Below are 16,814 nucleotides of genomic sequence, written 5' to 3'. Positions count from 1 at the left end.
CTCAAGATCGATTAAGCGATTTAAACTTTTAGCTGCATGTAGCAGCTTATTACTGGAGAGCTCGAAATTTAAACTCGGTAAAAACGCTAAAATGGCCAAAAACTTAATTCGAGGTAAAAAACAACTTCTTGAATCTTTTTAGAAGTAAAGGGAACCCTCTTATTTCGATTTTTCGTTATTTTTCGTTATTTTTCGTTATTTTTTTTTTATTTTTTTTTTTTTTTTTTAAATTTATCAAAATAAAAAAAGATAAAAGTCAAAATGTAAACTAAATATTTTAGAAGTGCTTTTCATAAAACTTTTGCTGTAAAATATTTTGTTATTAGGAACTTAAAAACTGAAACAGAAAACTTTTGTTTTTAAATTTTGATCTTTTGTGTGAGTTTTGAAAAGTTAGCAAATAAAGAGAAACGAAAGTTTTTGTCGAAACTATCGTGCAAACAACCATTAAAAGTTTGAAACCATACGCAATAAAAATACTGCCAGCTGCTCTACAAATCCAGCTTCTATATGTTTTAATTTAAAAGAAATCAGAATGCAATTTAAGCAACAAAAAAATATAATAAGCCATTAAAGTAAGCTAACATAATGGAACACGTGCTAATAGTAGTTATACCTTCGTATGCACAAATTGATGTTATAATAAGGACGCGTTGTTTAGTGGACGGAGAAGCTAATGTTTTTGGTTTCGATTTCGTCAGAACGAAAGCAAAACAGATTTCAACATTAAAAAAAAAAAAAAGAAAAACTCATTTTTTTTTTTAAAAAAAAATACTTACGAAATAAACTATTTAGTTGTAGATAACAGACCTTTTTTATTCTTAACGAAATACTATTTAAATCAAACTCTTTAAATAATATAAATGCATGGGTGTAGAAAACTGGGGCAGGAGGAAACTGGGACACACCACGGAACAGTTAACTATTGCAATCACTCCAAATTGACCTCAATCGCACGTTTAAGAGTAAATCAAGGACTGCTGAAAATGGTTTGCAAAGTTTTGATGAGCTGCTGCGCGGGATACCTCCATTCTCCCTAAATACATTTATAACTAGAAATAATCATTTCATTTTATTTGTAAAAATGTTCTTTAATAGAAATTCTCTTTTGTTTAAAGTAATTAAGATTTATTCAAAAAATCACACCATAAACATGTAAAAGCAATTAAACAGCCCTAATCCAGTGAATCATTCAACGCTCTACACATCGTACTAGTTCTAAGCTTCAGATCGTCAAGATCTAAGTACAAGCATTTTAGTTTTAACATTCTAACAAAAAACTAACAAGACTTTAATTTAACGCAGTCTGTCTCTTTTTAAAGCAAATACAGTAGTTTCAACAAATGATAAGATGTTATAACAGCAAATGATGTTATTACAAAAGATGTTATAAAAACAAACAAATGATAAAATGTTAAACAGCAAGAACTCTACTGTCAAACCAAATTTTGAAGAAAATTTTCCTTTCTTTCTCCTACTGGTCGCCACCCCAAGGAATAGTTGTTTTATGATGGGCCCGCGAAAATATTTGAAAAAACAAAGTAAATAGATGACTACCAGAATGTGCTCGGAACCATAATCATTTTTTATTAAAAAAAATACCTGTTGTTTATTTTGACCTTTTTTTAGTTATTTTTTATCGTATTTTAAAAGAGAATTTCAATCGAGAAAGAGCTAATAGCGATCAATTTATTTTTTGAATAAATCTTAATTACTTTAAACAAAAGAGAATTTCTATTAAAGAACATTTTTACAAATAAAATGAAATGATTATTTCTAATTATAAATGTATTTAGGGAGAATGGAGGTATCCCGCGCAGCAGCTCATCAAAACTTTGCAAACCATTTTCAGCAGTCCTTGATTTACTCTTCAACGTGCGATTGAGGTCAATCTTGAGTGATTGCAATAGTTAACTGTTCCGTGGTGTGTCCCAGTTTCCTCCTGAATGAGTTTTTCTTTCTTTTTTTTTTTTTTTAATGTTGAAATCTGTTTTGCTTTCGTTCTGACGAAATCGAAACCAAAAACATTAGCTTCTCCGTCCACTAAACAACGCGTCCTTATTATAACATCAATTTGTGCATACGAAGGTATAACTACTATTAGCACGTGTTCCATTATGTTAGCTTACTTTAATGGCTTATTATATTTTTTTGTTGCTTAAATTGCATTCTGATTTCTTTTAAATTAAAACATATAGAAGCTGGATTTGTAGAGCAGCTGGCAGTATTTTTATTGCGTATGGTTTCAAACTTTTAATGGTTGTTTGCACGATAGTTTCGACAAAAACTTTCGTTTCTCTTTATTTGCTAACTTTTCAAAACTCACACAAAAGATCAAAATTTAAAAACAAAAGTTTTCTGTTTCCATTTTTAAGGGCCTGTTTATATGGACAAGGGCTAGCCCATTTGCCGAGCTAGCCCGGATAACAAGCCAGTTTTAAAATTGCGTTAATATGAATTTTTGCCAAAAAAATAAAACATGATATCGAGGTCAGCCTGGCTTTTTCGAGCAGGGCTACCCTCTATATCGGTAAAATAATAATTTTAAAGATGGCGGCTAGCAACAAAGAAACACTTTGCATTTTAACAATATGTTTAACTGGTATTCTAACACAAATAATGCTTCTTAAAAGCCTAATTGTATTATATAAGCTTCACAAATTTAAATTTGATAATTTTTTAAATTTTCTTTTACTAAAACGATCACAATCACTTCAAAAGATGAAACAAGCAAGAGAGAGGCGCCTTAAAAGAAAAAATCGTAGTTGCTGGTTTAAAACTGGCTGAACTGATTTATGGTGGTATAATATAATAACTGGTGTAGCTCACATTGATGTATGGAAAACAAATTTTAGCCTTTCACGGTTTCTTTTCATGAATTTGGTTTCAGAGTTAAGCCCTTATTTATCTTCTGACCCTTTTGAGAGTTTTCAGCAGTATAAATAAAACTGCAAATAATAAAATCGAAAAGAAATTGTAAATTATAAAAGCACAACGACTAAAATTTTAAGTACATAGAAGTTGCCAGTTTTATTATTAAATTTATTATTTTACGCTGAAGCTTTCAAATTTAAAAAATGTAAGAATTTGTACGCATGCGTAAAATTTAAGAAATTAACCAACGCGTTTGCCGAGATCTCGGCAAAAAACAGTGAGACCTCGCTATCCGGGCTAGCTCGTTTATTCATATAAACGCAAAATAAAATTAAGTTAAAATATTGATGACGTCGATATCTCGGCAAACGGGCTGGCTCGGCGAACGAGCCAGCCCGCTTTCCATATTAAGGGCCTGTTTATATGGAAAGCGGGCTGGCTCGGCAAACGAGCCAGCCCGTTTACCGATATCTCGACGTCGTCCTTCTTTCAACTTAATTTTATTTTGCGTTTATATGAATAAACGAACAATCCCGAATCGCTATCTGGGCCAGCTCGTTTATTCATATAAACGCAAAATAAAATTAAGTTAAAATATTGATGACGTCGATATCTCGGCAAACGGGCTGGCTCGCTTGCCGAGTCAGCCCGCTTTCCATATAAACAGGCCCTAACAGGCCATTTGAGCATTTCTACCGAGTTTAAATTTCAAACTTTCCGAAAATAAGCTGCTACATGCAGCTTAAAGTTTAAATCACTTCAACAATCTTGAGAGGTGGAGAGTAATTATTTTGACAACGAAAACAATACACAAGTAAGTTCTAAGGAAAAAACAGAAAAATTGATAGAATTCAACTGGGAATGAAATGTAAATTCCAGTTTTGGACGACAATAACGATCAATTATTTGTTTTCTTTCGATTTAACAACATATTAATCCCTAAGAGAATTCAAAATAAAAATTTTTGAAATTTAAATGAGGAAAATTTATTTGTAGGTTGTTTGCTATGTGAGATAATATGAATTTCTTCCTAGAAGATACTTTAAGCTTTTAGTCATCTTCAGGAGATAAGTTAACTTTAGGAGGTAATATTAACTTCTGGAGACAAATTAAGCAATATCTGGAGATAAAATTGACTTAGGAGATAAAGTATAAACTTTCGGAGATAAAATTAACTTTAGGAGATAAGATATTCACTTTAGGAGATAAAAACATTAACTTCTGGAGATACACTAAAGGAGATTAAGTTAACTCTAGGAGGTAAAAATATTGTGTATTCTGTATATTCTTTCAAAAATCCCCTATAGTTTTTAGTTTAACTGGCTGATTGCTTCTAATTTTAAAGTCGCTACCGGAAACAAACTTGGTGCATAATAGTTGACTACCATCGTAAGTTAACTGTACGTTTGTATTTTAGTTTACTACCGACGAGCGGTTTATTTCATTTTTTGTGATAAATTTAAACCGGGAATTGAAAAGGTTAAGTAAAGTACGTTTTCAAAAATTGTAAACGCAACTAAGATTTTTTCACTTGAGATAATGTAAAGAATCCTTGTTGGTTGCTTTTTTTCTAAGTAAATTCGATGTCGAGAAGTTGATGCAAAGTTTCCAGGCTCTAAGTAAGAAATATAAAGTCTCTAACCGTGGAGGGTTCGATCGACCTCCAATTAGCCTTATCCTTTTACATTTTTTTAAATTGCATCTTAATCTTAAGTCATAGTAAGGATCTTTTGCTGCTCTCATTTTAAATCCTCAGGAGAACTCCTCACAAAACTCTTTAAGAACTTTGGGGGTACTTAGAGAGTTCTGTGAGAAATTCTGCAATGTGTATTGACATCAAAAACTTAGCATTTATTTATTCCATGTTGGAGAATGGTTCTTTATTCCTTTTAGCGAATTCTGGACGCATAAACACTTAAAGTTTAATGCAATAAAAATCAATACAGAAGAAAAATTCTGTTAAATAGGTAAACATAGGTTTTCATAAAGTGATGCAAATGTATATTAAAGTTAGTTAAAGAAAGCTTTGTACTTTTCATGAAAACTTTTTAGTTAAACTTTTGTCTGTTGTCTATTACAACTTATCACAATATTCATTTTTATTTACTGGTCTTATCTTTATTACAAATTTCTTCTTTGTATCTTGGTCTTGTTTTTTTTTGAGATTCTCATTTTTTCATAGTTTCATTTTTTAAAGTAGTTGTATGTAAGTAGGTTGATCTCGCCTGCTTTTTTAAGACAAACTAAAGATTACTGTGCAATTATCTGCTACTTTCAGCCATCTGTTACTCTTACTTATACTTTACTCTCATTCACTTTTTATTCTCAGCCATATTTTATTCTCCGTTATTTATTGCTTTCAGTTATCTTTTAGTCTCAGTTATCTTTTACTTACAGTTATCCATTACTCTCAGTTATCCAATATAGTGAATAAACTACTATTCTTGCCAATTAAACATTTTTTGTTATTTACTAGAGAAATGTCAAACTTTTATAAAGCTTGACATTACCTAGAGCCATCTTTTTGATGCTCTCATAGGGAAAACTTTCAAGATTAGTTTTCTGTCAATCAGCCCTTTAAAAGTCTGAAAGAAATTTATTCTTTAATTGAAAAAGCTGTTTTGTTTATGGGCATTTCTTGATAATATCTTTTATGCAGTCAATTAAATGAAGTATGCATGCAAAAAAGTGCAACTTTCTGTTAAACAGAAGAGATACTTACGTTTATTTGTCGCCCACAGAAGCCCATTACCAGAAGTCAAAACTAAATGCAAATTTAGAATGTTGAAATGATTTCTTTTTTCTCACTTGGTAAGTTTTTATCCTCGGTAAGTTTATCTCCTCGGTAAAGTTTGTCCCCTTGGTAAGTTTTTACTCATGGTTAGTTTTCCCTTGGTAAGTTTGTTTCCTTGTCAAGTTTGTTCACTTCTTAAGTTTAGTGCAAATCTAATTGTCAAAACATATAAGATGTAATTAATAAACATCAGAACAAACTGTAAGCATAACAAAAATGTTCACTGAGGTGTTGATAGTGCAGGACCTTTTTTTAAAAAGTACATCTTTGTTGTTGTTAAAAGTTATTAAAGAATTTCATAAAAGGTAAAAGCCGTAAGCTGAGCGTATTTTTTTGCATTTTTTTTATTTTTTATAGTATTTAAAATCGTATGACTGCCTGTAGTGCAACACACTGGAGTTGTTTGGTCCTGTTTTAAAAAATATGGCAAGATTGAGGATTACTGCATCCAACGACAGCTCGATTGAAACTCAATCAAAAAAATTTCGCATGAAATTTAAACCTTGGCTCATGAGCAAAATTGGGTTTTTTCCAGGACTTGAATGGATTAATAAAGAAGAGCAAATTTTCAAAGTTCCTTGGCCTCATTTCGGAAAATCAAGCGATTATGATAAAAAATACGCCGAACTGTTTCGGTGAGTTTTTTCGTTTTTTTTTCTCTCTTATTTTATTGTTTTTGGTGAATTTACATATTCGGTATAATTCAAGCTCTCTACCAAGTAGGTTACCAGGACGGATGTATAACTACTAAGTGGATAGGCTACCAAGATGCACATGCAACTAACTGGTCAGGATTTGTAATTTGTGGGTGGTTAGTGGACCAACTAGGGGAGGGTTTGTCTTTCTCCTTACACTGACAGAAAAGAACTGAACTAAAAATCAAAGGTTATTAAGAAAAGATGGAAAAACCTTGGATTTTAATTTAAATTTCAATGATGCAAACTGACGTTTGACCTCATTCTTTTATTTGAATGAAAAAACTATTTTTTGCTCAATCTTCTACTTTTTCTGTCTCTGACATCTTCTGTAAATATGTACCAGTAAATTTCTACAAAATTTGTGCAATCGTTTGTTCCTTTATTGCACAATTCATTGCACAATTGTTCAGAACAGTTATAAAAGTAACATAAAATCCAAGAACGTTTAAAAAATGTTTGCAATTCCTGACGAAAGTTTTTTCAAACTTAGGTTTTTTCCCATTAAAAGGTTTGCAAGAACTATTTCACATTCTATAGAACTAATTAAAATATAGTTTCTATAATTCCTTTTCTACAATTTTTTTTTTTTAATTAGCTTTATAGAATGAGAAAGACTTTAACATCGAACTTATTGTCACAATCAGTCAAATAAACAAGAAACCACATCAGGTGCTGAAAGTGAATTCAGGCAATCCTCTAATGATATTACTAAAACTGGACTCGTAACAAAAAAGATGATGAATAACAACACCAATGGTTTGCCTTATTAAATTGTTTTGTTAATTTCTATTGACAACGGAAAAATATTGGTTACTGAACCAGTGAGTCGGTCTTTTACGCTAAAATAACGGTAATGGGACAAAAATAAGCCCATTAATAAATTTTTAAAAGTCATAAAAATATGACATTTTTTATTTGTAAATTTTTTATTTTTTCATCCTACCGTAATTTTTTCAAAATATTTTTTAAAAGTTTTTTTTTTGAGTAATAAAATTTTCTTTAAATTTAAAATCAACTTTTTTTCCAAATTGTGGTCAAAATCAAAATCGGGTTCAACTTTTCCTAACAGGTTTGTCCATGGTGGTTTTGTTTTATTAAAATATTTTTTTATCAATGATATATAAAAATTTATTTAAATAAATTTTTTATTTTTACTTTTTTTGAGTAAAAAAAAAATGTTTAACTTTAAATTCAACTTTTTTTTCAAATTGTGATTTTGAACTTCAGCTAAAACATTGAAGCAAGTTGAATTTTGGTCACGGTTTTTTGTGTGGAAATATTTATTGATCAAGAAAACAGGTGAATCAAAAATTTTGAATTTTTTACTTTTGTGAGCTACGCTCCTTAAACATTTTCACAGAATTTTTAATACTCGATTTCAATCGTAAGATTTTCAGAAAATCTAATCCTATTAACATGTTTTTCTTTATGTTCATGTATCAACATGTTCATGTATCGACACACCAAATATTTGCTTTAAGAGGTCAAACTGTTTTTAAGATTATTTAGCCCAAGTGAATAAGTTTTCAATTTGAAAACTATGACAACATAAAACCGTTTTTGTTTATTCTCTTGCAAGCCTTATTGAGTATTTCTGTCAAAAATGACCAAAAACCACTTTAAGCCAAAAACGCTACTCATATGGGTTCATGTTGTACACTTTTCAGAACCCAAAACATTCACTGCTTACAAAATTACATTTTGATTTTTGTATGCGTTTGATTGAGGTCTGCTTAATGAGCCCAAAGAAAATAATACAAACATAGATTTATTGCGCAATTGCATCTTAAAATGTTAAATAAAATTCTAGATAGTGTTAAAGGTAATAGGAAAATAAATAGGAAGACCATCAATTAAAAGATCTTTTTAGATTTCCTGATGACGATCCTATAACAGTTTATGTGTCTTTTAAGTTTATGTGTCTTTTAAATTATTCTCTTCTCTTTTTCTTCTCTTTAACACCAAAACCGAGAACTTGTGCATCTTCTAACTTTTGGTTTACTGGACAACCATCACCATCAATAACTGGTTCCAAACGATCCGATTGAGACAGGTTTTGAAATGCTTCTACTTTTACGACACTACGAAGAAAATGTCCGAAACTATGTAACATTTCAAGAAAAGTACAAAATAAGAAAAAGACAAAACAAAATTTGATGTTAGAACACATATCCCTTTAAAAGAATAGAATAGGGCGTTGAAGAAAAAGAAACAATGGAGTGAACAAAAAGAAACACATGAGTAATCCTGCTGGAAAACGTGGCAATTACTTGGCTAAATTGGATTGTCGTTCTGATATTAAGTCACCTGTTGCATATAGAAACTGATTTTAGATTTTCAGTGTTTTAAGTAAAAAAGAAGTTTAAAACAGAAAATGAAGATCTGTCTTGGATTTTCAACAAATTTCTAAAGTCTTCATAAATAGTCTTTATTTTAGCAAAGCATTCGATAGATTTTTGTTTTTGCCACAGTTAATTCTTGTTTTTTAATTCATCCAATCAGTTTAATAATGGAGCATGCATAACTAATGGGATGAATTGGGATTTTCTTTTCAAAAAATAGATCTAAAAACTATTTTTCGACTAAAATTTCAATTTTCTTCCTCGAAAAGTCGATACCTAACCTAATGGAATCGGATTGTAGAGATCGTGGAAGCATTGTTCGATAAAGTTTTTACTTTAAGTCACTTTAAAATGTTTTTGTGTTAGTAAATGGCATTCTATTTTACTTTTTAACGATTCATTAATAACAAAATAACGTTCATTAAACGATCGCCATGGCGGCTGTTTCAAAAAGTACGTACCATCGTGCGTAAAATGATTTCATTACACTCACAAATAGGTGCACAAACTTGTCAGCTGTTTGTTCTAACTAATAAAGCCAAACCAATAAACTCTAAATTGTATAAAAAATTGACCACGTTACTATAACTTAAGAAATATAGAAACTTAACTTAGTGATGAAAAGTCAGGCAAACATGGAAATTTTCTCTTGGAAAGTAATTTTCTTAGAAGAAAGTAAGAGTTTTAAAAAGCTCTTTTAAAAAGCTACTTTTTTATTTTCTTTTTTCTTTTTTTCTTTTAAAGAAAAACAAAACGAAATAGAACATCAAGTTTTAATTGAGCAATTTCTAAGCTTCTTTTTTTCCCCTGGATATCGAACTTTATTGGTTTTAGAAATGTTTGAAAAGTGTCAAAATCCATTGAATGTGATTTGTACTTCATATGTATTGATGTGCTTAACCCTGAAGTTTTAGTTGAAAATTTTCCGTTATCTCTTGATTAGGAAGAAGTTAACCAATACAATCGCTCCATTTCACATCACAGTATTTATGTTACGTGTATCATATTTGTTTTTTTTTTTATATGCTGCAGCTTTTTATTGTAGCTTTTCATTCAGCAACTACTCAATAATTATCCCGAAAGAAACAAAATAATTCATGATGATTAAACACTGAAATTAAATACCTGTAGATACCTGATATATTTTTAAAAGGTTTTGTGGTCAACTAGTTAATTCTTTTAAATTAAAACAATCTTTCCTACGTTTTTAGTCAAATTAACATCTGGATAAATGGACTGAAAGAAGGTAAATGGCTTAAATACAGCAAACGACAACTTGAAATAATTAAATTTTCAACTAAAAATTTCAATTGATTTACCAAGATAACTGAAAGGTCTACCTTTTTGTTAAATCTATTATCTCTCTAATACCTGGGCCTATTATACTTTTTTTCCTACTTTTTATTAAGTTGTGGAGATGTCTATTTGAACAAAATTTCTATAAATAAGATTAAGAAAAATGTTTTGAATTTCTTAAAATTGTGGCCTATTTTTTGCTACCCACTACCACAATGAGTGCAATTTATGATTACATTTTTGTCATCTTAAACCATGGATGTTGCTAAATAGGTTTGCTTGACCAAGAGAAAATTTTTTTTGCATTCTCCGATATATTTTATTTAATTCCTTATCTAATAACTATCTTAGGTAACTATTTGTACTCATTCATCTTATTGCCCTTTAATTGCACTTACATATTTTTGTTTAGCCTGGGTAACATTTTTACAGTTTTTACAATCATTTAATGGTGACCATGTATCTTACTTTGATCACATATCTGTTAATTATGTTGTAGTGTTTGTGATGTGACTTAAGCCAAAGTTTTTAAACTAAACTTCTTTTGTAATTTAGTGCTTGGGCTGTTCACACAAAGAAGTTTGATAAAAATAAACCTGATGATGTTTCTAAGTGGAAAACCAATTTTCGTTGTGCTTTAGGAAAACAAACTGAAATAATAAAAGTCACAGAGCTGTCTCAGAAGAACGACACCTGTTCTTTTCGAGTTTTCAGGTTTATAGACTTAAGTAAGCTTTTATTTTGGTATAAGAATGTTATCTGTTAATTAATAGAATTTAATATTTGTAAACAGTTAAATTTTGTTAAAATGAAAATTGCATCTAAATGTTCTTTGTAATCCTTAAGTTATTTGCATTTAAAATTTGCAAAGTTGAAAAATCTTTGATGTGAAAAAGGTCTTTGTATAGGAAACTATGACAAGACAATTGAAAGGATAGTTAAAGGTACGTTTTTATTTCTGTCCACAAATTTGGTTTAGCAGTTTTAAAATGAACAATAATATTTTAGTGATGTTTTTTAAGTAGTCCTGAATTTCTAAATATAATTCAAAATAAGAATGCACTATTTTTGATTTGGCTATTATTGTTTCAATTGATTTGTTAAATTCTAATTTTGGTAAAGATTTTTGTTATTGGGAAAAAAGTCATGACCTTATGCAAAGAGAATTACTTTCAAGTTTTTATATATTCTATGTTAAAAGTAAATAAATTTATGTTACAGCTACGTCATTTACTTAGCTTTCTTAAAAACCTACAAGGGCTTTTAACACAAATTGCAATAGCTGCACTTTATGATTTTCTTATTAAAAATAATCTTTTTTTTTTTTTTATTTATTTATTTGTAATATAGTAGTCTTACTTGAAAACAAAAAAGTCATTAGGTCAATATCTTCTTTAGTTTTTTTTTATGGTATTTAAATGAGTCTTAAATAAAAATAGTCTATTGTATCTATTTTTTTGAACCTCTGTAGATATTTAATTGGCAACCCTACCTCTGTAGAGACTATTTTTTGCTGGGTTTTATGTATTTGTCAGGACAAGTTTCTAAAAACAATAAAATTTTTTATACATTGAGGTGGTAAATAAAAAGTTGAGTTTTTATATTTTTGAGTTTTAAATTTTTTATAAAATTGAGTTTTTCTACTCATTTAAAAATTATCTTTTGATTAGTGGAATTACTAAAGAATGTACTGACCCAATATTTTATGATGTTAAAATTCCAGTAATGACAGGAGTGAAATTGTTAGAGAGAACAAGAAGTTGCAAAGAAAATAATTAAAATATAATTAGCTTAGCTCATAATTCAGTGGGGTTTGTCCCATAGCCTCTTGCTACACCTCTTTCGACAAATCCATTAGTTAAATTGCTAAAAGTTTAAATAGATTGTTTATGTAAAAAATACTGGTAAAAAATCTTTGACAAAAAAACTGTGTAGTATTTAATAAATACCATTCAGTTTAAAGCACTCTATCACTTGTTAAGCAAAGTTTGAGGGTTTGGGTCTAGAGCAATTTTTGTACTTTAAAATGGTTGTTCTGGCTTTGTGGATTACACATTGGTTTCTCATGGATTAAGGAATGTTATGAAATCATAAAATGAATAACCATCCACAGTACTGAAAGAAAGATTTTACTTTATTAAAAATGTTGTGATTTCTAGAACATATTTAAGTTGGATTGTCTCATGGGAATTATAGCTTTAGAAGAAATCTGACACAGATTGAGCTGCAGTTGGACTCTAGTAGAATTTTTTTTTCCCTTAATTTCCAACTTAAAATGATGAAAATAGTTTTGCCAAAAATATTCAAAAAGATTTCAATAGTATTAGTATTAGTAAATGCTGTAACTGGTGTGAGCCAGTGAGTGTGGTATCAACACGCTATGACAGCTGATTGGCTTAATTGCTGCTCATCCAGCAATCAAGACCTGCTTTAAATATCTAAGCAAACGAAGCATTTTTTAATCCGACCCAACATTTGGTTGGCTTTACCTACGCATTTTATTACACGATATTTCCATTTCAGATTGCTTGAGAAGATTACTCCAAGATCACTTTCAGATTCTGTTATGTTTAACTTTTGTTCATCGATATAAAAGGGTGATTTTTTGTTATTTCGGCCAAAGTGCATGACCGTACATTTTGAAATATTAAATTTCACAAGCCAGTCTTGAGTCCACTTAAAAGCTGAATGGAGATCTGATTGCAAAGAAAGAGTTGATGCACTGGAAAGCATTTCATTCATAATTTTGGTGTCGTCAGCATATAGCTTTGTTAGATTTTTTAAAGTATTAGGCAAATTGTTTATAAGTAGTACAAATAAGAGTGGTCCAATTACTGACCCTTGTGGCACGCCACTGGTAATTTCTGCCCAAGAGGATACATTTTCGCCTATTACAACTGTTTGTTTTCTTTCTTTTAAGAATGCTTCAATCCATTGTATTTTCAGACCAGATATTCCATAAGCTGTTCCCTATTCTTTAACTTATTTTTATTTAAGTTGTTTTTATTTGGTGGAGCAATTCCAGTATGTTAAAATCCAGCTATTGCATGAAAATAAGTGAAAGCTTTGCCACACTCAAAATGTTTTTTGATCAAAGGTGGAAAAACTTCTTTATCTAATATCTTGTCTTTTGTTGCAGTGTAATACGCATTATTTTTTTTCCATATCTTCTTCACATGACAAAAGACACCTACATCTAATAATTGCAAAAGATGTAAAGATTGAGCTGGAAAGCAAATTAAGTGTATTTTTCTTTATCTTGACAAATCTAAAGCTAAGAAACAAATCTAATGTTATGTTAATGACTCATTTAACCCAAGAATAACAGATTTCCATTTTTAAAATTTTTCACATTTACTTTTACTTCTGTGAAAAGCAAAATGTTGTAGAATACTACAAAAACTGGAAAACTAGAATTGAGATTTTATTCTATACAAAAATTAAGCTTTTTTTTTTTCTCTCAAAACTTTACTATTCTCAAAATAAAAACCCAAAGTAAAAAGTAAAAAGTATTTTTGGAATTCCTTTGAGAAATTATCTGTTAAAAAAAAAAATAAAAGATACAGAAAATAAATGAAGCTATGAGTTTTTACTTCTGTTAGAAAAAGTTCTGATTCTAATTTATTTCTAACTTTTGAATATTTGGTTTGATTGTTGTGTGACCCAAAATGCACCATGACCCATTTAACATAGACTTCCTCTATTTTATAATATAATTTAATATTATGAAGTATTATAATAATAAGTGACCTTAAGTCAAATGTGCAGCAGATATTTTTTAAAACTGTTTGTTTTTTGTTTAAAATGATTTGCTTCAGGCAATGTCTTTCATACAAGAATTTTTTTGAGGTAAAAAAATATTTTAGTAATCTTTCCAAACTCTCTACATTTATTTTTTAATCAGAGCTTTTGGTATTACATCTAGCTCTGTTTATTTATCTTTTTTGCTTTGTACTTTGTTGTTGTATGAATGCCTCTGTAAAAATGTAAAAATCTTTTGTGAGATGTGAACATAGTTTTTTTATGATAAGAAAAGTTTTATTTTCTGTTTATTATTTGTATTATGTAGTTTTATTTTATTTGTATTTCTTTATATTGCTTTTTATTCTTTTATATTCCAATTGAATATTAAACTTTGTTTTTTCTCTCAGAGGTTTGCAGTATGGATGACTATGTAAGAGTTTTTTTTCTTCATTTTTAATGTTAATTATTGTATTTCATCCACCAGTGCAGCTTCTTCAAGTTTTTAAAATGAGTTTTATTTTGTTGCTCCATTTTATTTAAAGATAAGCTTAATAACAGCTGTGTCATGTAAACATACAGAAATTGTAACTATGCAACAAGTGCAGAATAATTGTTTTTAATAAATTTTTTTTACGAAAGATAGTTTTTCTAAAATACTAAAATGCGGAGAGTAAAAAATGTTTTTGCAATTTCTCCAAAAAAAGAAAGTTCTACTTTTTTAAATCATATGCCACAGTGAGGGGAATATAAACGGACCGTTTGTGAACTTGCCATGTATCTTGACTCAATGTACTTACATGTACATGTGTTATTACTAAATACATAAAATGCAAAACATTTTTTTGAATTCTCATCTTTATTGTTTAATCCTTTGACAACTTTAAGGTAAGTTTAATACTCTTTATGACGCTTTGTTGTTTTTGCTTTTATAGAAGTTTTATGAATATAGCTCCATGTTTTTAAGATTATATTAATTATTAAGTAAAAAGAATCTTTAAATGAAACATTTTTTTTTTGGTATTTTTCTGCTTTTCCAAAAAGTGACTTAAATCTGTGTAAAAGATTTTTCATTCAAAACACAAATAAACGCTTATAAAAAGAAAAGGTTAAAATAGTCATTCTGATTGTATTATTTTCCGGCATTCTTAGTTTTTTTGAATATTGAAGCCTACATAAAGGTTTAAAAAAATAACATCAACACTTGTTTTTTTTCTTTTGCAAAAAAAAAAAAAAAGGTTCTCACATAAAAAAACAATCTTTTTGTTGATGTAGAACAAAACTGGACAATGGTTGAATGCCCTCATAAATTCAGAGGGTTGTTTCTATCTTGAAATGTAGGTGAATTTTAAAATTCTTTAATTTTTCTCTCGATTTGGTATCATCTGAAATGAGTGTGTTGATTTTTTTGAATGTGATGGCTTGATGTTACACTAAATTTATATCCGAAGTTTTTTTAATGTAAATATTTTTACAAAAACAAAAAATGGCGCAAAAAAGCTCCAAAGGGAACAAAATGAATAACTAAACAATTGCTTACAATAATCTTTTATTGTTTTGGTTGTTTGGTCTTTTTTTTAAAAAAACATTTATTGCTATTAAATATTTTTACATTAAGGCAGAAACAAACAAAGTGGAAGACGTGAGTTCTGTTGCATCCAATAAATTGCCATCAATTTTTGAAATTAAATCAAGTAAGTTGTTGTTATGTAACCTCCTGCAACATTTATGCAATATTTTGTTACTTGTGACATAACTTTCATTTATGCAGTATTAGTTACTTGTTGTCTCTTTTTTTTTTTTGATGGGCTTTTAAGTATTTTATTTTGGTTAAAGGAGATTTCCAACCTATGTGTAGTTTAAAAATTGTTTTTTTTTTTTTTTTTTTTTTTTTTTCCTCACAAGGTCTTATGAATGAATTTGGGTTTCAGCATGAAGAGTTGTTGATAAATAACGAAAGACATTCACCGAATGAATTTCATGATATTGGTAAAGATCTTTGTGACTTTCCATTCTATTTGTCTTTCAAAGCTTCTCATGAAGTTTAACAATGTTAAATGTCGGCTTGTTAGTTAATATATTTGTTGATTTGTTTAAAAATCATCTTAATTTGTTTATAAATAAAATTTGGATGTAAAACTTTTTTTTTTTCGTTAAAGAAGACGATACCAATTTCGTTAAAGAAGACGATACCAAAGACGATACCAATGATGATATTGTAAGATTTTAAAAGATTTTAGATAAAGCTTATGTTTTATCATTTTTTGCAAGTTTTAGTTCTATTTTTGAAAATCTTTGATGCTTGCAGTATAAAAGCCTTTGAAGAATTCTCCGTCTATACTTCTCCACAATAACTCATTGAGTCCTACTAAAAGTGTAAAATAACTCGATATTTTAAAACTGTAGTAATTTTTTTTCATTATTATTTTTACTATTAGGTTAACTTTTGTTCTTTTTCACTGAATTTTTTATGATGGTCATCACGATCTTTATTTTGATTATTACATTGATTGTAAATAAATTTTTATTATAAGTTTTTTTAGAATTAGTTTTTAGTATAAATGAATTTTTTCCTAATCAAGATAATTCCCCACCATTTTTAAATCTTCTAAAGTTAAGTTCAGTCTGAGAAATATTGTACAAAAAGATTTAATTTCGCAGTTTCAACAGTTGAAATAGTCCCGTTCTATTTGCAGCAGGTGCCCTATTCAATTTTCAAGCATAAAAGCAATCACTGTTCCCAAAATTGTATTTAACCTCATTATTAACCTCATGACCAAATCCTTCGGACCCGAGAAAATCCTTCGGATGGTTGAAAGAGTATATTTTGTATTTTACAAAAATGTTAATCTAGAAATCAGGTATTGAAGTATGCTAGAGAAATTTGCATTTTAATTTTCAGCAAAAATAGGGTGGTTTTACGGCCAAAATGAGAACTCAATTTTGCATTTTTACAGCTTTTACATTGGTTCACTTTCTTTAAGTATATAAAGAAGATTGTCTATAAGTTTTTTGACAAAGAGATTTTAACTTCTTATTTGACAGGTATTTGATAAACACCAATTTAAG

The 16,814-nt window shown here is 29.0% G+C and overlaps 1 protein-coding gene and 1 long non-coding RNA gene across 18 annotated transcripts; one reads left to right on the top strand and one right to left on the bottom strand.

Annotated features, from left to right (window-relative positions):
• Positions 1-790: 790 nt before the first annotated feature.
• Positions 791-1,287, bottom strand: LOC149893553 (uncharacterized). Its single transcript, XR_016447729.1, has 2 exons — positions 1,147-1,287; positions 791-1,036 (listed from the first exon to the last, which is right to left on the bottom strand). It is a non-coding gene; the product is annotated as an uncharacterized LOC149893553 (long non-coding RNA).
• Positions 1,288-1,976: 689 nt separating this feature from the next.
• Positions 1,977-16,107, top strand: LOC145188029 (interferon regulatory factor 1-like). Of its 17 annotated transcripts, none has more exons than XR_016447703.1 (9): positions 4,182-4,263; positions 6,026-6,303; positions 10,560-10,732; positions 10,901-10,948; positions 14,156-14,178; positions 15,021-15,082; positions 15,368-15,439; positions 15,651-15,734; positions 15,908-16,016. XR_016447703.1 is itself a non-coding variant. In XM_090073321.1 (8 exons), exons 2-8 carry the CDS (start codon positions 6,092-6,094, stop codon positions 15,973-15,975), a joined length of 687 nt encoding a protein of 228 aa, XP_089929447.1. In that variant the 5' UTR covers positions 1,977-2,088; positions 6,026-6,091; the 3' UTR covers positions 15,976-16,103. The 17 variants fall into 17 exon arrangements, 8 of the variants coding, with proteins under 8 accessions (XP_089929447.1, XP_089929459.1, XP_089929441.1 ...); XR_016447706.1 differs by having other exon boundaries at positions 10,913-10,948; positions 15,905-16,015; XR_016447702.1 differs by having other exon boundaries at positions 15,905-16,015.
• The last annotated feature ends 707 nt before the right edge of the window (positions 16,108-16,814 follow it).

Source organism: Hydra viridissima, unplaced genomic scaffold, assembly GCF_058129835.1.
Source record: "Hydra viridissima isolate aposymbiotic clone 2 unplaced genomic scaffold, HvirCarnegie_v1 scaffold_1, whole genome shotgun sequence".
Taxonomy (NCBI): Eukaryota; Metazoa; Cnidaria; class Hydrozoa; order Anthoathecata; family Hydridae; genus Hydra; species Hydra viridissima.
The sequence above is the reverse complement of the archived record's forward strand: the minus strand, read 5'-3'. Positions and strand labels throughout refer to the sequence as shown.

What these genes read in the sequence shown, in the direction of transcription:
- LOC145188029 (XM_090073321.1), top strand. Translation starts at nt 6,092, where the DNA reads ATGGCAAGATTGAGGATTACTGCATCCAACGACAGCTCGATTGAAACT. An exon ending in AAATACGCCGAACTGTTTCG is followed by an intron (nt 6,304 to 10,559) that starts GTGAGTTTTTTC and finishes TTTGTAATTTAG; the next exon opens with TGCTTGGGCTGTTCACACAA. An exon ending in GAATGAATTTCATGATATTG is followed by an intron (nt 15,735 to 15,904) that starts GTAAAGATCTTT and finishes TTTTCGTTAAAG; the next exon opens with AAGACGATACCAATTTCGTT.